Source organism: Macrobrachium rosenbergii, chromosome 44 (genome assembly GCF_040412425.1).
Source record: "Macrobrachium rosenbergii isolate ZJJX-2024 chromosome 44, ASM4041242v1, whole genome shotgun sequence".
NCBI lineage: Eukaryota > Metazoa > Arthropoda > Malacostraca > Decapoda > Palaemonidae > Macrobrachium > Macrobrachium rosenbergii.
In genome coordinates this window covers 32,240,570-32,265,586 of record NC_089784.1, presented here as the reverse complement: position 1 = coordinate 32,265,586, position 25,017 = coordinate 32,240,570, and the positions used below count along the sequence as shown (strand labels likewise).

At 38.6% G+C, this 25,017-nt stretch overlaps 1 protein-coding gene across 1 annotated transcript in view; it reads right to left on the bottom strand.

Annotated features, from left to right (window-relative positions):
- Positions 1-9,673: 9,673 nt before the first annotated feature.
- Positions 9,674-25,017, bottom strand: part of LOC136829501 (protein tiptop-like) — a 217,960-nt gene continuing 202,616 nt past the window's right edge. The window contains exons 2-3 of the mRNA XM_067088284.1: positions 18,944-19,022; positions 9,674-18,520 (exon numbers count right to left, since the gene is read on the bottom strand). Coding sequence (XP_066944385.1) covers positions 15,544-18,520; positions 18,944-19,022 — 3,056 coding nt within the window. The 3' untranslated portion in view covers positions 9,674-15,543. The remainder of the gene's footprint in view (positions 18,521-18,943; positions 19,023-25,017) is intronic.

Genomic DNA, 25,017 nt, shown 5'->3' with positions numbered 1-25,017 from the left:
TTTTGTTCAGTGATGGTTTCAGTTACAACCATGAATTAATGCGGGAGTCTCTCTCTCTCTCTCTCTCTCTCTCTCTCTCTCTCTCTCTCTCTCTCTCTCTCAGAAAAGTTCCAAATAGAATTCTCTTTCTCTCTCAGAAAAGTTCCAAATAGAATTCTCTCTCTCTCTCTCTCTCTCTCTCTCTCTCTCTCTCTCTCTCTCTCTCTCTCTCTCTCTCTCTCTCTCTCTCTCTCTGAAGTCTTTGCGAGCGCCTAACTTGCCAGTGTTTATCATCATGTCATTCATCTTAATTACGTCGGTTACTTTCAAACATGACTTTAGTCTCATTGTAGCTTTTTACTTGGTCATCGTTGTTGCTCTTATAAGTAATCTCTCTCTCTCTCTCTCTCTCTCTCTCTCTCTCTCTCTCTCTCTCTCTCTCTCTCTCTCTCTCTCTCTCTCATATATACATACAAACATTCATACATATATATATATATACTGTATATATATATATGTATATACGTAAACTAGTGTTGAAGATACTATTCTCTCTCTCTCTCTCTCTCTCTCTCTCTCTCTCTCTCTCTCTCTCTCTCTCTCTCTTCCTTTGTGTACATATATGCAAGTGTTGATGTTGCTGTTATATCTCTGCCGTGTCACGCCAGTCATTATTTTCTTTGTGTAGTTTATGCTCTTTTGCTTTAAATAACTACCGAAATTATTCTGATTTACTTCATTGAATTAAATTGAATATAGAATTTAGGCCAAAGGCCAAGCGCTGGGACTTATGAGGTCATTCAAGGCTGAAACGGAAATCAACAGTAAAAGGTTTGAAAGGTGTAACAGGAGGAAAACCTCGCAGTTGCACTATGAAGTAATTGTTAGGAGAGGGTGGAAAGCAAGATGGAAGAAAGAGAATGTGAAAGGAGGTGCAGTAAAAGGATCGAAAGGGGTTGCAGCTAGGGGCCGAAGGGACCCTGCAAAGAGCCTTAAGTAATGCCTACAGTGCTTCGCATGAAGTGGTGCACTGACGGCACTGCCCCCTGTGGGGCTGATATACTTTAGGTTTAGAGTACAGTTTCCAATAAAAACGTTTGTTCACATCCTCACAAATATCTAGTTCTGCCGATAAATTATACCTTTTACCTTAACAATCCTCTCAGGAATTCTTGCATTACCTGCCAGGCGCTACATACGCCGCCATCGTTGTGCTGAGGTCAGTATAAATCCCCTGGACTGTTGGCAGGTCGGTGACTTTGTCAGTATCTTCTAGGCTGTATCGTTTCCTACTTTTTTTTTCCCACTGAATGATATGATTTTGCATTCTGTTAGTCTGGTTTGTCGCCTTCGGTATATGAGGTGGTCCTAGCTTTGTAGGAAAAGGAGAGAGAGAGAGAAAGAGAGAGAGAGAGAGAGAGAGAGAGAGAGAGAGAGAGAGAGAGAGAGAGAGAGAGAGAATGCTACAGCTGTAGGTGTTCAGAAACTTTCAACAGACCTTGACAGCCTGATGTTGGGTGTGGGGTAAACAATTGCTCAGTTTATAGCAAATGAAATGACTACAAGAAGTTTATACTTAGATGAAGTTAGGCTCTGGTTCTGGCCCGTTCTCTGACGGGTGACCATTTGAGAATGCCAAACGCTGTTGACAAAATTCTGTTCACCATTGCTGAAACATGAAACATGTAGCAATCTACTGTGCAGTAGATCAGTCCAAAAAGTGTCATTATTTCATGAACTTGTGACCGTCTTGTTGTGTGTCCTATAAGTTTCTAGGTCATAGATTATCTAGAGTAAAACAGTTAACCAGATACGGCACTGTCTCTAGATTCACCAATTCTGTTTTGCTAAATCATGCCAAATTTTCTTCTAAATCACTTTGGTTTTGTCTTTGTCTAGAGGAATGACTAGGGAGGAATGACTAGGCTACACTTTGCTTATCTTCAGAGTTCACATTGTTTTGTGGGTCCACTACAGTTTGCGTGAGAGTTGCTTTTGTTTCCAAATGATTTACAAGTCCTTTGTCTTGTTTTATGTTTAGTTTGCGTGTAAACTAAAGTGTCAAAGTAAATCGACAGTTGTCATATTAGTGGATCTGATACGAATTCGGGATTCGTCAGTGTAATACAATCCTAAGTCTTTTCGCTTTAACATAACAAGTAAAAAATGCTCCGAAGTTTCTTCGGCGCAATCGAGTTTCCTGTACAGCGTATAATTCTGTATGAAACTTTCAGCCACGGCCTATGAAACTCTCAGCCGCGACCCATGAAACTTCCAGGTGGTGGCCTGTGTTGTTGGTACCTATGGCGGTGCCAGAAGTACGATTATGGCTAAATTTAACCTTAAATGAAATAAAAACTACTGAGGCTAGAGGGCTGCAATTTGGTATGTTTCATGAGCGGAGGGTAGATGATCAACATACCAATTTCCAGCCCTCTAGCCTCAGTAGCTTTTAAGATCTGAGGGCAGACGGACAGACAAAACCGGCGCAATAGTTTTCATTTAGGTCATAAATAGGTCGTCCTGAAGTTTCAAGTCAGGCCATTTTCTTCCAGTGGGATAGGCACGTTTTGAGTCCTTAGTTAAGTAAGCTTTTGTCACTCATGACCTATAAGTTCATTGAGCGCTGTAACGGAAACTTACAGTAAAAAGATTTGAAAGGTGTAGCAGGAGGAAAATATCGCAGTTGCACTAGGAATCAGTTGTTAGGAGAGGGTGGATGTAAGGTTGGGGAAAAGAATATGAACGGAGGTACAGGAAAAGGAATGAAAGGAGTTGCAGCTTGGGGCCGAAGGGGACCCTGCAAAGAACCTTAAGTAATGCCTACAGTGCACAGCGTGCTGTGCACTGACGGCGCTACCCCCCTACGGAGAAGACAGAAATTGGCCATACCCCAAATTTCGTGGCTTCGTTTTGCCTCCGCACAAGTAGCTTCTAAAATGGCTCCTCTGAGCCAGGCGTGAGCCTAAGAGGCTGTAGTAGTAGTAGTACTGTAAAGCTTGGAAGAGCCACGCGCCTCATTTCAATTGACTTCCAACTCTGAGTGGCCTTCCACTGTACGTATGTATTTGTAGTTGGATAAATCTTCATTTGTACGCTTTCTTTTATTCATAAGGGCATAATGCCCCGTAGGAGGGTAGTGCCGTCAGTGCACCTCACATGGTGCACTGTAGCCATTACTAAAGGTTCTTTGCAGCATCACGTCGGCCCCTAGCTACAACCTCTGTCATTCCTACTACCGTACCTCCATTCATATTATCTTTCTTTCATATTGCTAGCCGCCCTCTCCTAACAATTGATTCATAGCGTAACTGCTTTCAGGTTTTCCTCCTGTTACACCTTTCAAACCTTTTACTGCCAATTTCCAAGTCAGCGTTGAATGACCTCGTAGGTCCCAGTGCTTGGGCTTTGGCCCAAACTCTATATTCCATTCCATTCCATATGGGCATAATGATCTATGGGATATCCTCTTATGCTTTTTCCAAGAAAATGTTAGGTGACAATAATAATAATAATAATAATAATAATAATAATAATAATAATAATAATAATAATAATAATAAAAATAATACATTTTAGGCAAGCGTAGCCAACCAAATTTACTTCAGCCGTCTTCATAATCTCTTCATTATTGCACTTTGAAGTAGCGTTGTTATTATTATTATTATTATTATTATTATTATTATTATTATTATTACTGACAAATTATTTTTTATGAAACTTATAAACTTTCTTTTGCTCAGAAAGGTTTCTTTATTTATCGACCTCTAATCACTCATTTGTTTCAAGAAAGTAATTATTTTTCTACATCGTCCATTTAAACCTTCTCTGGCACCACGGCCAGCTATTTTTGCTAGTTTCCTTCAAAGTTGTAGTTTGTTTTTTCCTGTGATTGTGTTCTCCGGGATTTTTCTTTTATTTTCCATAAGTTTCCATTTTTATATATATATATATATATATATATATATATATATATATATATATATATATATGTATATATATATGTATATATATGTATATATATATGTATATATATATATATATATATATATATGTATATATATGTATATATATATGTATATATATATATATATATATATATATATATATATATATATATATATATATATGTATATATATATATATCTTTTTTATCACATCACCGTGATTCATATTCAATCAGTAAGCTACAAACGTCCTTTAATATCCAATTCGCTCTACCTCGGAAATAATAAATTTTCATATATGTTACCGAAGGGGAATTTTTAGTTGATAATAAGTTCGTCGTCTCGTGGGCTTGAACCAGCGAAGACAAGGACTCAGGACTACAGTGGACGCATTTTAACCCACGTGTATATATATATAATAATATATATATATATATATATATATATATATATATATATATATATATATATATATATATATATATATATATATATATATATATATATATAGCATGTGTCTGTATATTAATCATATACATCCTAAGCATGTCAAACTAAATACTTGTACCAGGAGTATCGCATTTTAATGGAAAACTTATTTACTCTTACTTCTAGTACGGTATTTACAGCTGCATATTTATAAAACACACACGCACACACACGCGCACACACACACACACACAGTTTCGCTAAGCATTTTTATATGTTTCAATTTTCCCCATTCGATTTTGAAATGTTTTCTATCATTCTTAGCATAATCCTGTTTTATTAAGGTAAGGTCTAGTAGCAATGAAGTGAATTAACTGGAAAATAATATTGGAATTGACATACAAATTGAGTCTGTTACTGGGCTTTAATGTCAGCCCATTATTTTTAACGATTTTTTTTTTCTTTTTCATGCTGCAGGAAGACTGTAATCAGTGTCTTTTTATCACCATATTCTTTGCATTACTTTCTGATTTATTTTATTTTATCCTTATGTTGCAGTAAGATTGCAATCAGTACCTTTTCTATCACCATATTCTTCCATTATTTACAGATTTATTTTATTTTATCTTTTTATGTTGCAGTAAGATTGTAATCAGTACCATTTAATCACCATGTTCTTTGCAGTACTTGCAATCAGTACCTTTTTATCACCATATTCTTTGCATTACTTTCAGCTTTTATTTTTATTTTATGGTTTTGATATTGCAATAAGATTGCAATCAGTACCTTTTTATCACCATATTCTTTGCATTACTTTCAGCTTTACTTTTATTTTATCATTTTGATGTTGCAGTAAGATTGCAATCTGTACCTTTTTATCACCATATTCTTTGCATTACTTCCAGATTTATTTTACTTTTTTCTTGGCATTGCAGTAAGATTGTAACCAGTACCATTTTGTCACCATATTCTTTGTAGTCGTGCAATCAGTACCATTTTATCTCCATATTCTTTGCAGTAATTGCAATCAGAACCTTTTTATCACCATATTCATTGTATTACTTTCAGCTTTATTTTTATTTTGTTTTGATGTTGCAGTAAGATTGCAATCAGAACCTTTTTTATCACCATATTCTTTGAATTACTTTCAGCTTTACTTTTATTTTATCGTTTTGATGTTGCAGTAAGATTGCAATCTGTACCTTTTTATCATCATATTCTTTGCATTGCTTCCAGATTTATTTTACTTTTTTTCTTCGCATTGTAGTAAGATTGTAACCAGTACCATTTTGTCACCATATTCTTTGTAGTCTTGCAATCAGTACCATTTTATCTCCATATTCTCTGCAGTAATTGCAATCAGTACCTTTTTATCACCATATTCTTTGTATTACTTTCAGCTTTATTTTTATTTTGTTTCGATGTTGCAGTAAGATTGCAATCAGTACCTTTTTATCCTCACATTCTTTGCATTACTTCCAGATTTATTTTACTTTTTTCTTCGCATTGTAGTAAGATTGTAATCAGTACCATTTTATCACCATATTCTTTGCAGTAGTTGCAATCAGTACCTTTTTATCACCATATTCTTTGCATTACTTTCAGCTTTATTTTTATTTTATGGTTTTGATATTGCAGTATGATTGCAATCAGCACCTTTTTATCACCATATTCTTTGAATTACTTTCAGCTTTACTTTTATTTTATCATTTTGATGTTGCAGTAAGATTGCAATCTGTACCTTTTTATCACTATATTCTTTGCATTGCTTCCAGATTTATTTTACTTTTTTCTTGGCATTGTACTAAGATTGTAATCAGTACCATTTTATCACCAAATTCTTTGCAGTACTTGCAATCAGTACCTTTTTATCACCATATTCTTTGTATTACTTTCAGCTTTATTTTTATTTTATTGTTTTGATGTTGCAGTAAGATTGTAATCAGTACCTTTTTATCACCATATTCTTTGAATTACTTTCAGCTTTACTTTTATTTTATCATTTTGATGTTGCAGTAAGATTGCAATCTGTACCTTTTTATCACCATATTCTTTGCATTACTTCCAGATTTATTTTACTTTTTTTCTTGGCATTGTAGTAAGATTGTAACCAGTACCATTTTGTCACCATATTCTTTGTAGTCGTGCAATCAGTACCATTTTATCTCCACATTCTTTGCAGTAATTGCAATCAGAACCTTTTTATCACCATATTCATTGTATTACTTTCAGCTTTATTTTTATTTTGTTTTGATGTTGCAGTAAGATTGCAATCTGTACCTTTTTATCATCATATTCTTTGCATTACTTCCAGATTTATTTTACTCTTTTCCTCGTATTGTAGTAAGATTGTAATCAATACCATTTTATCACCATATTCTTTGCATTACTTTCAGCTTTATTTTTATTCTATGGTTTTGATATTGCAGTATGATTGCAATCAGCACCTTTTCTATCACCATATTCTTCCATTATGTACAGATTTATTTTATTTTATCTTTTTATGTTGCAGTAAGATTGTAATCAGTACCATTTAATCACCATGCAGTACTTGTAATCAGTACCTTTTTATCACCATATTCTTTGCATTACTTTCAGCTTTATTTTTATTTTATGGTTTTGATATTGCAGTAAGATTGCATTCAGTACCTTTTTATCACCATATTCTTTGAATTACTTCCAGATTTATTTTACTTTTTTCTTGGCATTGTAGTAAGATTGTAATCAGTACCATTTTGTCACCATATTCTTTGTAGTCGTGCAATCAGTACCATTTTATCACCATATTCTCTGCAGTAATTGCAATCAGTACCTTTTTATCACCATATTCTTTGCATTACTTTCAGCTTTATTTTTATTTTATTGTTTTGATGTTGCAGTAAGATTGCAATCAGTACCTTTTTATCACCATATCCCTTGAATTACTTTCAGCTTTACTTTTATTTTATCATTTTGATGTTGCAGTAAGATTGCAATCTGTACCTTTTTATCACCATATTCTTTGCATTACTTCCAGATTTATTTTACTTTTTTCTTGGCATTGTAGTAAGATTGTAATCAGTACCATTTTGTCACCATATTCTTTGTAGTCGTGCAATCAGTACCATTTTATCACCATATTCTCTGCAGTAATTGCAATCAGTACCTTTTTATCACCATATTCTTTGCATTACTTTCAGCTTTATTTTTATTTTATTGTTTTGATGTTGCAGTAAGATTGCAATCAGTACCTTTTTATCACCATATCCCTTGAATTACTTTCAGCTTTACTTTTATTTTATCATTTTGATGTTGCAGTAAGATTGCAATCTGTACCTTTTTATCACCATATTCTTTGCATTACTTCCAGATTTATTTTACTTTTTCTTGGCATTGTAGTAAGATTGTAATCAGTACCATTTTGTCACCATATTCTTTGTAGTCGTGCAATCAGTACCATTTTATCACCATATTCTCTGCAGTAATTGCAATCAGTACCTTTTTATCACCATATCCTTTGAATTACTTTCAGCTTTACTTTTATTTTATTATTTTGATGTTGCAGTAAGATTGCAACCTCTACCTTTTTATCACCATATTCTTTGCATTACTTCCAGATTTATTTTACTTTTTCTTCGCATTGTAGTAAGATTGTAATCAGTACCATTTTATCGCCATATTCTTTGCAGTAGTTGCAATCAGTACCTTTTTATCACCATATTCTTTGTATTACTTTCAGCTTTATTTTTATTTTATGGTTTTGATGTTACAGTGAGATTGCAATCAGTACCTTTTTATCACCATATTTTTTTATTTACTTTTATTTTATCATTTTGATGTTGCAGTAAGATTGCAATCTGTACCTTTTTATCACCATATTCTTTGAATTACTTTCAGCTTTACTTTTATTTTGTCATTTTGATGTTGCAGTAAGATTGCAATCTGTACCTTTTTATCACCATATTCGTTGCATTACTTCCAGATTTATTTTACTTTTTCTTGGCATTGCAGTAAGATTGTAATCAGTACCATTTTATCACCATATTCTTTGTAGTAGTGCAATCAGTACCTTTTTATCACTTTATTCTTTGCATTACTTTTAGTTGTATTTTTATTTTATTTTCATATTGCAGTAATATTACAATCAATGCCTTTTTATGACCATATTCTTTGCAGTAATTTCAGATCGATTTTGTTTTATCATTTTAATGTTGCAATAAGATTACAATCAGTACCTTTTTATCACCATATCCTTTGCACTTTCAGCTGTACTTTTATTTTAATATTTTCATGTTGCAGTAAGATTGCCATCAATACCTTTTTATAACTATATTCTTTGCACTACTTTAAACAATTTTTTTTATTTTCACGTTACAGTAAGATTGTAACCAGTATCTTTACCGCTATATTTTTTACTTTACTTTCAACTTTACTTTTTTGTCTTATAATTTTCATGTTGCAGAAAGATAACTTTCAGTACCTTTTTACTGCCATAATCTTTGCATTACTTTTATTTCATTGTTTTCATATTGCAACAAGATTATACAATCAGTACCTTCTTATCATCATATTCTTTGCATCACTTTCAGATTGATTTTATTTTATTTTAATGTTGCAGCAAGATTGTAATCAGTACCTTTTTACCGCCATATTCTTGACATAAATTCAGTTTTACTTTTATCATTTTCATGTTGCAGTACGATTGCATTCAGTAAGTTTTTACCGCCATATTCTTTGCGTTACTTCCAGATTTATTTCAGCTTTTTTCTTTGCAGTACTTTCAGATTTATTTTTTTTCACGTTGCAATAAGATTGTAAGCAGTACCGTTTTCCGCCATATTCTTTGTATTACCTTTATTTTATCGTTTTCACGTTGCAGTAAATTGCAATCAGTACCTCTTTATCACCATATTTATTGCAATGATATCAGCTATTTTTTCATTGTTTTGACATTACATAAAAATGCAAACAGTGCCTTTTTATTACCATATTCTTTGCAGTAATTTCAGCCCTACTTGCAATTTATTTTATCGTTTTCATGCCGCAGAAAAACTGCGGTCATTACCTTTTTATCCCAATATTCTTTGCGGTAATTCAGTTCTACTTTTATCTTTTGCAGTCAATACCTTTTTGTCACCGTATTCTTTGCGGTAATTACAGTTCTACTTTTATCTTTTGCAGTCAGTACCTTTTTGTCACCATATTCTTGGCAGTAATTTTAGGAATATTAAACACCAATCATACCTTTTTATCACCATGTTCTTTGCAGTAATTTTAGGAATATTAAACACCAATCACAGTAGAATCTTTCATAAGGCGATGAAATGAAATGACACAGATCCACTCCAGACACTTTATTTTCATTTATTGTAACTTTACAATTGGAAGCTCAAGAGAGGAAAACGCAATAATTTACAAATAGGGACTTGGAACTGTACAAAAACCAATAACTCATCATCAGAAGTAGTAGCATGGAACCACAGGTGCTTGATAAAGAGGGGAATAGGTTTCATCAAGAGGACAAGGATTATAAAAAACATAAAACAAATTACACAATTAAAAAATAAAGGGTTTGAGGAAATTATAATAATAATAATAATAATAAAAAAGATATACACTTTGGAGGTCGATCCTCACTGCTGGTATACTCATTGTCCTACGAACAAATGGCTGATAATAATAAAGTCAATTGTGAGGCAGCATTTTCCCCTCACAAGAGACAATAAGATGATGTATTTTGAAAAACAAAAATATCTATTAGAAAATTGTATACTTGTTCATCATATAATCACCACACACTGTGAGAGAAGTCTATATTTTATAGTCGTATAATCATTCAGTATTTTTTTTCACATTTTTTTTTTACTCTTGACAGGACACCCTTAGATACACTTCAATGGGACACCCTTTTTTTTTTTTTAATTCACTCACTACACTTTCTACCACTTGGGATCAAGCTAGTGGCGTGTGCACTGCTACGCATGTGTCGTAATACTCAGGCCTCATCACGGCCTCTTTTCTTCAATTTTTTGGAATTAATATTATATTCTGTGAATTTTTTTTTAGACGCTCGGGAAGCCTGCTAATAATCATCATCATCATCATCATGCCGCCAGGGGTACCTTGCTCGAAAAAGGGTGTTTTTTGGGAATGATTAAGAAAGAGAAACATAAAAATTGATTTCATCTCCATAGGGAAGAAGAAGAAGGCTAAAAGGAAGAGAAGTGGATAGGACTTGATAATAGGTCTTAAACTGCTACGCTCAACAGAAATCCTTCAAATAAGGTAACGGGTAGGTCACAACTTAAACATTAACCTGAATAGTTGAGAGAGAGAGAAAAAAAAAAACAGATTCGTTGGAAGGTTTTTTTTTAAGTTCGTAAAAAAAGACAACATACAAGTGGTATTATTTTATCATCTGACCTGATGTGTGATAATACAATTTCTCATCGATCATTTTCCTAAACGTGGGAAGAAGCTTGGGCAAAAAACAAATAGTGTTAAATTAGAAACGTGGTACCAGGAATAGGTCCAATTATATTTATAGCATGATAATATACACAGATCATTTTTATAAAGGTTCATTATCTCACAAAAAGGGGAGTTTTTTAGAATGGCCCGGGGTTTTTACTTTTTAAATACGGGCGATGTCGATAGAAATTCCATTTTTACGTATATTTGAAAAGTTTAAATTGGCACTTGGACACTGGAGTTTGTGGACTCGCAAACCTCTGTTTTTAGCACATCTCACGCACTTTTGCACTCGCACTCACACGCGCATGTGCGCGCGCGCGCACACACACATATCTTCACCTCCACCGACAAGCTACGAGGATCTGAGAACGCCTTTGCATAGTCTGTCGGTCGAAGTTTTTTTTAACTTTCTACATTGACAAAAAAATGCATTTTTTTTTATTTAAGATAGAGCATTGCCCAGTTCTAAGCGGTGGAGCAGCGTCGTCAATGTAATTAAGTACGATCAGGCCAGGAGAGGAAGGGCATGTCCGTGCGGTCAGCGAATGGAATTACGTACACCAGAAGATGAAGAAGCCACGTTTGGAGAGTGATTAGGACAATACTGCGACAGCTTTAAAAACTCAAAGCTCAATTATTATCTTTTTTTAAAAAGACGGACTCCTTACTTTTGAATCTGATGTACAAATCCAAACAGCTGATTGACGCACACATGCCCTAACTCTTGTTTTTTTTTTTATTTATACATACTAACAATAACAACAACCCAGAGGAGTAGATCACATATCACAAGAGAAATATATATAATATACTTACAAAATATCAATGTACAAATAATCTATTATCATATTATACAGGAATAAATTGAAGTCATAATTGGGTAGTATGAGGAAACAAAGTGCCGGAGATGTCCAACCTCTTTCTTTTCCACACAACCTCGGATATTGTGCTTTGTGTTTTTTTTTTTTTTCATTACACAAGTGTATATTTTGCTTTTTCCATACATTTTTTATTTTTCCACAAGCTTAACCATCACAAAAAAATATCACCTTGATTTGTATACTTTGCATCTACCATTGTTAATTTCCACCGAAACGTTCTAGTTTGGTCAAATGAAATTGGGACGTAATTTTTCTCAAGATTAAAAGATAAGATTTTTTTCTAATATTTCCCTTATACATTTTATTAATTTCTTTAAGTAATTATTTACAAGTACAGAATACAGGGCATTCTCCAACACAGAAAACCTCCTTACGTAATAAGTACAAGTTTCTGATGACCATCTCCATTTACTCCAACAATATTTTGTTACCCAACAATATCTTGATATCCACATAATTAATCAGAGAACTACTGAACATTTTGAGAAACACTTCATACTTTCATTTGTTCTCATGTGAGAATAAAAGTAGTGTTGAAAGCCTAATCAGTACAGGGGCTTGAGTTATTTAGACGGGGTAATTCATATTTATAACTCCTCCCTGGAAGGTCGAGGTGTAGAGAAAAATTCTTTGAATATAACTCATATTCATTTAACAAAGAGACTCGTAACTTAGATTGTGTCAGTTCATTCCTCCTTTTGGTATCGAAGACATTTAGAATCCACAGCTCCCCTCTCGCTACTGCCCTCGTCGCGGCCTGGACGTAAATGGGCGTGGGTGGAGACTGCCAAAATTTCGGGAATTGAAAAAAAACAAGGTTTTCAGGATAATAATTCACAAAATGGGAATAGTGTGATGGGAAAACGAGATAGATTTTTTAGATTATTTTTCTTTTTTTAAGCGTTGAGATTATTTTTTTTTTAAGCGTGATGGGAATCGAAGAAGAATAAGAAGAATGCTCTTAAGGGAAAAGAGGGAGAGGGAGGGGAGGGGAGGGGAAGGGGAAGGGGAAGGGGGGCAGGGTGGAAGGGCAAAAGGACGAGTTCCTACGCACGGCTGCGCATCTTGTAGCTGCGGCCGGCTGCTAAATCACACCTGACAACCCCTGATTATCAAGCGACTTGACGACTGCGCGCATTGGCTGACTTCTCCCACCCTCCTCACCTTTGTATTACTGGCAGTATGTATCATCCTGAAATTAGGAACCGCCAACAACCCTTTTACAGGGGTTGATCTGACGTACATCATCTGACTGAAAGTGATTGTTATCATAAGCCTTATATATACACACGCACACACACACACACACCTTGTGTCCTTCCATACTCTCCTTCTCTCTTTCTCTCTCTCTCTTATTTCTCTTTCTCTTTCACTCTTATGTATCTCTCTCAATTTCTCTCTGTGTTTTTATGTATCTCTCTCTGTTTCTCTTTCTCTATGTATCTCTCTCTCTCTCTCTCTCTCTCTCTCTGTGCATGTGTGGAGTTGATTCCGAGTCGCTCCGTCGTTCCAGCAATCAAAGAGGCTGCTGTTATCTCTAATCATGGCCAGTTTTAATCCCTTCGCTTGTTGAAATGTCAAGTCTGTCACCTACGATATGATTGATAGCAAAGACCAACAAAGGAACGGCAGTTTTAGTCGACCTAAAACGCGTTTTTTGCGAATCTTGAGAATAAAAGTGCAAAGTTCTTTTCTTCTTTTTTTCTGACAACAACTTTGTCCTTGATGCCCAAGTGTGCAACACGACCCAAAGAAAGAAAGAGGAAAAGCTCGTGCACATTTCCCCCTAAATCAGTGTGCCAATACTACACAAACACACACACACACACACACACACATCCGAGTACGGAATGAGCTGGCGTACTAAGCTTGAAGCTTCGGGATTTCACAGAGGTTTATGCAACAAGAACTGGCGTGAAGGATCGAGCTGGTGATCAAGAGGCTCTCCATGATTGATGCGAAACATATCCGACTGACTTGCCTTTGAAACTGCCGGGTTCACGGCTGGGATCGTGAAACTCATTTCAGATAGGCGCTATCTCATTAGGTACGAATTATTCCAGGCGTCTCTTGCTCAACTGCTGCTGCTGTTGCTGCTGCTGCAGAGGAGGAGGGGGAGGAGTAGGTGGTGGTGGTGGGCGAAGAGGGAAAGGAAGTGAAGAGGATAAAGATTCGGAAAGGTGCTAGTTCTCTTTACACTTTTCCAGTTGACAGCAAACTCCCTTAGTATACTCTGCTGCTGCAGAGGAGGAGGAGGAGGAGGATAAAGATTTAGAAAGGCGCTAGTTCTCTTTACACTTTTCCAGTTGACAGCAAACTCCCCTGATATACTCTGCTGCTGCAAAGGAGCAGGAGGAGGAAGAAGTGAAGAGAGGGTTGAGGTTCGGAAAGGTGCTAGTTCTCTTTACACTTTTCCAGTTGACAGTAAGCTCCCTGGTATACTCTGCTGCTGCAGAGGAGGAGGAGGAGGAGGAGGATGAGGATAAAAAAAAGATTCGGAAAGGTGATACTAGTTCTCTTGTGCTATTCCAGTTGACAGCAAACTCCCCTTGTATACTGGGTTTTTTATCTAACAAGTTTCATGTTTCACTTTAATTATTTTCATTTTTCAAAAGTTTCCAGACTGCACTTCAACTAATCTTCATTACCCTTCTTCTTGAGAAAAAAAATAAAAACGGTAAAGGAACAAATGTTGGAGAATATCGAAAGTACAGAAAAAATAAACTTGCCATATCAATACTGGTATACCTTTGTGTTTCATATTTACAAGAGGGACTTCAGAGCCATAATAATAATTTACAAATTAAATAACGTTTTTCTTACACATTGCATCTTGCAACAACAAATTTCCGAACTAAAGACGAAAAAGAAAAACTTCGGTGAATTTACAGATAGTGCTGATATGTTACTTAAAGTTATGATGGAAATTGGTGAATGCATATCAGTGGTGGAAATAATGGTACGAGTAGCACTAGAATGTTTTCATAACAGTACTATGTATGAATAGATGTTTAGCCCTTAACGACGCTGCTCCCGTCAGACGATAGGCTTCTGGGGTGGTGGGTTCCAAGCCTCGCCTATATTTCGGTTCTCTTGGTCAGGCGCATTTTTTTTTACACTAGGAAAAAAAGCATTGAGATCACTTTTAGCAAGTCAAAGACAGCATATTGTAAAAAGGATAATACATCATTGATGTGTTCATAATAATTATCAACAATCAATTTGATCATTGCCTTGTCAGCTTAATAATCCTTACCATATCTATATATATATATTAATAACTATGTGAAAAAAGTGACAGCAACTGTGAGCGATTAAGAGTTTTGCAACAGCCCTCTGACAATCATATTGCCCAGGGCAGTGTGAGGATACAGAGCGTGAGGCAGGGGCGCACCGGGGCAGGGTTGGGGGCGCCGCGCCCCTCTCCACCACCGCCTGCAGGCCCCTGGAACCATGTGCTCCAGGGCCGGCTGTGGGCGCGGGCTTCCTCGCTACTACGGGCGTGGCCACAACCCAGCCCGCCCACAACACACACTTTGTACTCTGCGGGTTGTTTTGATTGTTGGCACGTGTCTTTCCTGCGGGCGGGGGACGGGAGCAGCGCCCGCCAGTAGTGACGGTCCCGGGCGGCGGGTGATATGACGACGCAGTGCCCGGCCGCCCCAGCCTCCAACCTGCCACGTATCACAAGACTAAAGGGGCCACCAAGCTCTCACAAAGGATAAATAGTTACACTGTACACACGAGTCACGCCACACTGTACATGGGGCGCATAGGAGTGGGGTAGGGGGTCTTTGGCGGACGTGGGTGGGGGTGAGGGCAGGGAGGCAGGGAGCCTGGGATAGCGGCCGGCACTACTTGCTGGACAGCTGTTTGGCTAATTCTGTGTATTTGAGGAACTTCGAATGTGGTGATTCCTCCACAGGTGGTGCTGGGGGTGTTGTAGCCTTACTGTTGCTTGGAGGTGGCTTTCCATTACTTGCTTTAGCATTTGCATTTTCAGGAATTACACCATCTTTCACAAAGTGCATTTTTGATAGATGGTGCCTGTAAGCTCCCTTACTAATGAAAGGTGTGTCACAGAATGCACACTTCATTATGCTGTCAGCTGTAACAGCATCATTGCATGCCCATGAAAATGCCAGTATTGCCCCTGGATTTGTCTGAGGTCCTGTTGAAGCACCACTAACTGGTGGTGGCCTGGGCTGAGTTTCTGTCTTGTCACAAAGTTTCTGTAAAGCTGCCAGTGGATGAGATGAGCTTCCCTCACCACCACCTCCAAGAAGAGCGGATAGACCACCCAAGCCAGCTGCTCCCAGAGCAGACCCAGACCTCCCTACACTAGCTTCAGAATGGGGAGTTCCTGATCTACTACTACATCCAGCTGGAGAATCCAATAATCGGCCAGAAGGAGATTCTTGACCAGTTTCATTATTCATCTCATTATTATCTTCTTCTCCTTCTTCTTTTAATTTGAATTCTTCTTTGACCCTTATTTCCTCCTTTACTCTCACTTCTTCCTTAGCAGAGACAGATTCATGGTCACTCATTTCTCCATTAATTTCAGGTAATTCTTGCTTTACTTCTTCTCTACCACAGATACTCTCACGTTCGTTGTCAGAATGATCTTCACCATTTTCAGTGGGAGTCGCAAAATCATCTGGTGTGGCTGCATGATGACTGTCTGGGCGCAGCAGTTCCAATGATCTTTCACTTCCACTGCCATCCCTAGTTATAGAACCCGTTGAAGCAGGACGAGATCCTGGCCGAGATGGTGACCGAGGGAATGTGTCACGGGTGTCAGAATCAGCACTGGGACTCATCATGGCATCACCTACACCCCTTAAACCTGCCCCTCTGTCACCAGAACCAAATGAAGGTGGAAGATTGAAAGTTGATGGAGCGCCAACTCCTAGGGGTGGACCACCATGAAGTCGAGAGAATGTAGCATACATTCCCATTAACTGTGGGTCCATTAGAGGTTTGGAATAGTCAGCACTTTCATCGATTCCAAGTCTGCGCAGAATACTGGATCCCAAGGGGCCAGCACCTGGTTTCCCTTTGCCAGAGTCAAAACTTTTTTCAATTAATTTTTCAAGAGCATTTAAAACCGATGGGGATTCTGATGCCCCACGTCCACTTTTCGGTTTGTCAAAGTCCTTTTCTCGGGGACTGTCACGGGGAGTTTTTTCGGGAGTCTTCTTGCCTTCACTATCGGTTTCAGGAGCCGAATCTATTTTACTATAGTCACTGTCAGGTGAAAGTAATGCTGTCTTCAACAGTTCACGGCTAGATGTTCCAACACAGTTACGAATGTGGTCTACAAACAACGAGGTGTCTATTTTGTCACCACACTTCTCACATGTAATACGTCCTGATCCACCTTGGTCTTTGCCACTTCTGAAACTGTCTGAAGAGCGTAATTCTTGTTGTGCACGCTCTAACTCTAGCAATTTTCGCACAGGTAAAGATTTCTTGCGCTTTTCACGGGTCTGCCTTCGTTTTGCCCCTGATTCTGTGATAGAACGCATAATATGTTCTTTGTAATGTGCATTTTTAACCATGTGATTGCTAAGTTCTTTAAGCGATGCAAATGCCTGATCACAAACTTTACATGTAAGCACTGCATTTACATGACTCTGATTATTGGTCTTTTCTTCAGGGGATTTCCAAGAAATAATTTGCTCTTGAGATATTATGTTTGTGTAATGCTGTGTTTGTTGCATGTGCTGTGTCATCTCTGCTAAAGATTTAAAACTCTGTCCACACCACATGCACTTAAGGATTTGCCTTGTCTGTTCAGCACCTTTGCCTAACCAAACATCCTGACCACGAACCAATTTACGAGGTAAGGGCATCGTTTCCTTGATGCTTGACATGAGATCACTTGAAGACGATGATCCAGAGGCTATTGAAGAGGATGAAGAGGGAGGCTTGGAGACTGGTGTTTTGGTAGGTGTATACTGTGGAGGCAAGTGGGTGTGAATTGATGAAGCACTTGACGAAGGTGGTGGAACAGGTGGTGGCAAATTAACACCACAATGTTTAGCTTCCTTCATGTGTGTTGTAAGTTCAGCAAGGGTGTTGAATGACGCTTTGCACCAAACACATTTGAGTACATCTTTAGTTGCATCTTGACCCTTGTTCAGCCAGTGGCTCTGCCAAGCTGTAGCCCTACCAGAATTACCAGTTAATCCCCCTCTGAATAAGTCAAGTCCACCATCACCTCCAAGTTTACTAAGTTCACTCATTCTCTCCAAAGCTCTAGAAGCTTCTGTTGGTGTTGGTATACCCATGGGAAATGGAGGAAGTTTTGTTGCAGTACTCTCCCTAAGTTTGCCATTCCATAATCCAAGGTCTGGTTTTAGTGCTGCTAAATCAGGTCTCAATCCAATAGCAGAAGCTAAATGAGGGGGCAGTGGGATGCCCCAAGCTCCTAAACCTTTAGCTAGTTCGTGGTGCATTTTGCCCTGAGCAGCCTCCAACAGGGCATCAGCTGCTCTTTTGCGTGGTACAGATAGGTCTAAGGGTGAATCCCCAGGTCTTTGTAAACCTGGAGGTGGTGAACCAGCCAATGATGACCTTGAAGAAATGCTGAGGAGGTCTTCTCTGGTCGGGGCTGGTGATTTTCGTAGAGAGAAATCGAGAATATCGGTCTCGTTGTCTGATCCTCGCATAAACGGGGGTGATGATGCCAGGGGGCGAAGAGCAGGTGGTGTAGCTCTTGGAGAGGTTAAGTGGGCTGGCGACGAGTTAAGAGACTCCCTGGGTGAATGTCTGGGAGACATTTTGGGAGACATTCCATCTCGTGATGTGATGCTGCCACTGTCTCTGCAATTAAAAGAGTGAACCAGTTACCAAAAGTGCACTGGAAAGTTCCACTACTTAACTTACACTTGTGCCTACAGATGAAATTGTTTACAAGATTATTGTATGTTCAATGCGAAAAGCAGCATTGCTACTTATGAAACGTATATGCACTTAATAAAAATGTCCTACATTCAATAGCAAAAATATATTTTGTTAATCATATTATTACTTTAAAAAACGCAAACAAAACACGACGAAACTTTTCTGACCCAATATTATAACAGCTTACTGAAACATTTCACACAAGTAAGAACAATTATTCAGCTGTCAGCAATACTGGAAATTAATAGAACTAACGAAAATTTCATGCTTCAGGAGTCGAAAACAAATAGTCAACACTGAAAAGAGCAGACACTGGGGATCTGCAGTAAGTGAAATAGTTACCTTCGATGTCTGGGGCTTGAAGATGGCGAATCGCCACCCTCACCTTCTACACCTGGCTCCTTCTGCTCTCCTTCCTCCCCTGAAGAGAAAAAGAAAAAAAGTGGTTCAGTATATTTCTTATGATAAAAAATTATTAATATACGCTAAAACCTAAAAATGACTACTCCATCATTCAACTGCATCTGATGTTTAGCCATTAAACTAAGATTCCACTTCTATCAAGCTTAGCCTAAGTCTGGTTTAGAGCCAAGATTCCATTCCTATCAAGCTTAGTCTATGTCTGTTTTAAACCCAAGATTCCATTCCTATCAAGGTTAGCCTGAGCCTGGTTTAAAGCAAGGTTCCATTCCTATCAAGCTTGGCCTAAGTCTGGTTTTACGTCAAATGAAAGTACTTGAAGTACTCAAGCATTATGAAGTCTTAAGACTAAACCTTGATAAAAAAAAAAAACAATTTCCCTTCAGTACTGTATACAGAGACATTTAATATATATCGGCAGCGCCGTAGCTATACTCTGTCGGTGATAAAAAAAGAACGCGGGAACATCGATCAGAAACTTATTAGGAGGAGGGTGACCGCCACCAAAAACCAATTAGCGCTAATGACGAAGCTGCCTGCGTCCCGGCGATCGTCATCAATGGACTCTTGAACACGATGACTGATGGATTTTCCACCAATGGATTTTCTACAAATGATCCCAAGCATAAATACGCGCATACACACACACACATATATATATATACACATATGTATACATATATATCTATATACATATATATACAGTATATGTATACATATATATGTATACATATGTGTATATATACACATATATACATACATACATACATACGCACCATCCTATACACAAGTCCTAAACTCAGTCCCACCAAATTCTTCGTAAGACATTTCCAGATTAAGGAATAAGAAACAAATAAGGTATAAAAGGTGTAAGGTTTTTTGGATCGGTACTTTCAAAAGCAAAGGATCAGGACCCGATCCTTTACAAAGAGGCCACCACACAGGCAGTGTGTTCTTTAATAGTGGAAAGATTCAAAGTTCCAAGGGGCATCCTGTAACTTATACCCAACTTATACCCACTGACAGTATCAAATCACACCAACATTATTTATTACCTTTGATTTCTCTCAGTATTCCAAGTCAACGTTTTATTTACTAATGCAACCAAACTTCTAGCCATTAGAAGGAAATTAAAATGGCGCACGAGACTCTGGTGTAGGGGGAGGGGGTGGGTTAAAAATATCCAAGAAACTTTAGTAGGGGGAAGGGGAAATGGGTAAAAGCTGAAGAAAATTAAAATGTTCCAAGAAACCTTTGGTGAAGGGGTAGGGGGTATGGTAAAAAAAAAAATTCCCAAGAAGCTTTAGGAGGGGGAAGGGGAGGGGAGGGGGATGTGGTGTAAAAAATACCCAATGGCGACAACAAAATGACGCAGGCCCGGAAGAACGGCAAGCCGCTATTACGCTCAAACCCTTTCACTAATAACGCCCCGTAATGAACACGGGTTAGGTCCATGACATCGACAGTTAACTATCGCAACGCGTAGCTCGTTATCCATTCCGAAGCACAATAGTTTCGATACAACAGAGCTTTTACAGGGGCGTAGTTTTTAATTTTCTCCAAATACCTCAGGGGTGATCCAAAGATGACACTTCATTTTTTTTTTTTTACTTGAGGAGTTGGGACGAGGAGGGTCTCTCTCTCTCTCTCTCTCTCTCTCTCTCTCTCTCTCTCTCTCTCTGTAAAACTGTAACAGCTCTTCGTTGGGTGAGTCGGTAGAGTTGCAGACTGTCACTCGATGGGCCGGAGTTCAATTCCCCGGCCGGCTGATGAAGAGTTAGAGAAATTTATTTCTGGTGACAGAAATTCATTTCTCGCTATAATGTGGTTCGGATTCCACAATAAGCTGTAGGTCCCGTTGCTAAGTAACCAATTGGTTCTTAGCCACGTAAAATAAGTCTAATCTTTCGGGCCAGCCCTAGGAGAGCTGTTAATCAGCTCAGTGGTCTGGAAAAACAAAGGTATACTAAACTAATGTAAAACTGTATGTGAATAACCAATGTAAAATGAAAAGACAGGGTAGAATTTGGATATATCTCTCTCTCTCTCTCTCTCTCTCTCTCTCTCTCTCTCTCTCTCTCTCTCTGTGTGTGTGTGTATGTGTGTGTGTGTGTGTGTGTAAAACTGTTTGTGAATAAGCAATGTAAAATGAAAAGAAAGAGTAGAATTTGGATATTTGCTGTGTGTGTGTGTGCGCGTGTAAAACTGTATGTGAATAACCAATGTCAAATGAAAATAAGGAGTTGAATTTTGATATTTTCTCTCTCTCTCTCTCTATGAAAAACTGTATGTGAATAAGCAAAGTAAAATGAAAAGAAAGAGTAGAATTTGGATATTTTCTCTCTCTCTCTCTCTCTCTCTCTCTCTCTCTCTCTGTAACACTGTATGTGAATAACCAATGTAAAATGAAAATAAAGAGTTGAATTTGGATATATTCTCTCTCTCTCTCTCTCTCTCTCTCTCTCTCTCTCTCTCTCTCTCTCTCTCTCTCTGGTTATACAATGTAAAATTAAAAGAAAGTTTTTAATTCGGATATTCTCTCTCTCTCTGTCTCTGTCTCTCTCTCTCTCTCTCTCTCTCTCTCTCTCTCTCTCTCTCTCTCTCTCTCTCTCTCTCTCTCTCTCCCGTGTTCACATAGCAGTTGCTTTTCCCATTCACAGCATAACACCTTTTACGCTGGATTATTAAATAATTTATTAAAATTATCTAAAATTACAGGCTGCCCTTCGAGGTTCTGAGAATTAAACGTGCAAACGGCTTAAATCGGTTGACTCTGATATATATATATATATATATATATATATATATATATATATATATATATATATATATATATATATATATATATACCTAACCTAACCTAACCTTTGGTACACCTACCACCTTGTAATGAAAGCAATAATGTAATTTCTCCTCACCGAGAAAGCACACACCGAATAACATAAAAAAAAAACACCCGCGAACTAGTTTTTTAATAAACTTTTTTTTTTTACACGTTTCATACAAAGTACAAAAAAAAAAACACGCCCCCAGAACCAAATCGATATACGACAACAAATGCAACAGTTGGAAAAGCTACTGCTGCTGCTGTTGTTATACTACTATCACCGAAAAGTATATATATAAACTGCACTACAATGCACCCGAGATATACGATCGTATAAAACGATAGGAAATGACACCGATAGGGAACGGAAAAATGCGCACTGCGTAACTCTCTCTCATCATGCCGGACATAAAATCACATTTATTGCTTTTCCGCCTGTGATTTCGGAGCCATGCTCGCACATACCTCCATATGATTTATTCATACCACGCCGTTGGAGAATTCGGCGTGATCTACAAAATCGCGGGATGTAGTTTGAGAGGGGTGGGGGGTAGGGGAAGGGGTTAGGTTAGTTAGGGAGTGGAGGAGAGGGGTAGGTTGGGTGGGGGGGCAGGGAAGGGGTTAGCTAGGGGGTGGAGAAGAGGAGTATGTTGGGTGGGGGCAGGGAAGGGGTTAGCTAGGGGTGGAGAAGAGGGGTAGGTTAGGTGGGGGGGGGAAGGGGGTTAGTTATGGGGTGGAGAAGAGGTGTAGGTTGGGTGGGGGCAGGGGAAGGGGTTAGCTAGGGGTGGAGAAGAGGGGTAGGTTGGGTGGGGGCAGGGAAGGGGGTTAGTTAGGGGTGGAGAAGATGGGTAGGTTGGGTGGGAGCAGGGAAGGGGTTAGCTAGGGGTGGGGAAGAGGGGTATGTTGGGTGGGGGCAGGGGAAAGGGGTTAGTTAGGGATGAGAAGAGGGGTAGATCAGGGGCAGGCAAGGGAAGGGGTTAGGTTAGTTAGGGGGTGGAGAAGAGGAGGGGTAGGTTGGGTGGTGGGCGGCTACCTGACTGATAATTAATTAACTTCTTGAGTAATTTTGAAGTAACTGGTGATTACCAATACCTAAAGTTAATGAGGAAAAGTTAAGTTAAAAATGTATTAATAAATATATGTATTTGTTTCACTGAAAAATGAAAAGAAAAAAAAAACTTCGCACTTCCCAAAGTTCAATGAACCCCGATAAACACACCATCCACTTACTAATAATAATATTATTAAAATAGTTTAACCAGACCACAATAATAATAATCATCATCAACTTCCCGTGTCTTCTAATCCACCGCTAATAAAAAGAAACAAAAAAAGCCCCGAATCGCCTAATCCGGGCGGACCTTTAATTTCCGGCAAATATTTCCGAAGCGCGCAAAACCCCATCGTCAATTTGAACAACCTGACGCCGAAACGCAAATAATTTACGAATTACGGAAATATTTGAATACCTGCCCCATCAGCATACAATGAGTACAGGCAGGCAGGCAACCGGTGTGGGCTGAACTCGGTGGCACCGCCGCCGCCGATACGAGAGGGGTGTTAGGTTGTGGTGGGTGGATGGGGAGAGAGATGGAGGGGGTAGGGCAAATAAGGGGAGGTATTGCTGTCTGGTTCTCACCTGTATGTCAGCGCAACTTGGTCGCAATTTGCTCCGTTGAGCTGACTGCTGACGTTTGCCGCATACTATTTGAATACTGAATGATACTGCGGTCTGAATATTATCACGGTCTCTCTCTCTCTCTCTCTCTCTCTCTCTCTCTCTCTCTCTCTCTCTCTCGTGTGATTGCGGCCTTCATAAAAATCTAGAGCGAAATCAGGTGGGCACTGCGGAGGGGATAGGCAGGTAGGGGGAGGGGGTGGAGGGAGGGAACAGGACTGACGTCTGCAGCAGGGTCCTACCTTCTCTTAGGCATAAAAGGAGCCTACGAGAGATAAGGCACAGGAGAACGAAGAAGGGAGATACAAAATCACGAGTTTCTAATCTCCGAAAGGTGTGTGACACCGCGACCTAACAACCATCAAGTGACGTAAAAAAATGACAAATGCCTCTCTCTATAAATTCTAATTTTGTCCGTGAAAATATTTAAAAAGAATATGCGGTATATAAAAGAAAATACGTGCTTTCTTGTTCTATATCTTAAAAGAAAATACGCGCTTGCTTGTTCTACATTTAAAAAGAATACGCGCTTTCTTGTTCTTTCAGAAAATTATAAAGATCATTAAAGAGAGAGAACGTGCTCGTCTTCCCAATATCTCAATCTGGAAGACATCAGGACACACGAGTGGCACAAGAATTGTTGAGGAGGACGTTCTGATATCAACAACCAGCCCTCTCTCCTTATATACTTCTGCGCCATCGAGGAGTTCAAAAGGGGCCACCAGCAGCAGGTAATGTGATCGTGAAGACTTAGTCGGAGAAGAAGAAGAAGAAGGTCGTCGCCTGCCGGCTGACAGGTGACATTGTGTTTACCTTACTGCCATTTGAACAACACTGAATCAGGGTGACACGCCCTCGGGACTCCGGCATGTCAAACACACGACGCCCTCGATAAAATCCTCCGCCTCCTCCTCCTCCTTCACGTCCTTCTCAAACCCGGAGGCTGCTGAGCATGTCGACTGAAATGCCACAACCAACCCCCTCACCCCCTGCTCTTCTCTCTCTCTCTCTCTCTTTCTCTCTCTCTCTCTCTGGAGAGAGAATTTCGCGGACCCAGCATTAAAGTCACCCTGGAATCAAGACTTTAACAATCCAAACAGCATAAAAAATAATAACCCTGCCATAACCCGAATGTCTCTTTTCTTCTCCTGACAAACAAGAAGGCTATTTCCCCCCCCCCTCTCAATCATTATGCCCCTCCCCTTCCTCCCCACCCAGCAACCCTTCAAATTACCTCTTCCTCTAAAAAAAAAAAACTGATTTCTTGGGCAGAAAAACAAAAGGCTTCTCAGTTCGAAAAAGTTTTAGCAATAAAAGGAAAAGTAAAGGAAAAATGGAGAATAGGTTTTCCCCTCAAGTGTTGGACGAATAGCAAATAGAGACGTCGGTTGTAAAATTATCTCCTGAGACCAAAGTCCCTGTGACGCCCGTGCAAATTATTTTCCTTCAGTTATAAGGGTGATATCAAGACTGACCAGGTTTAAAATATAT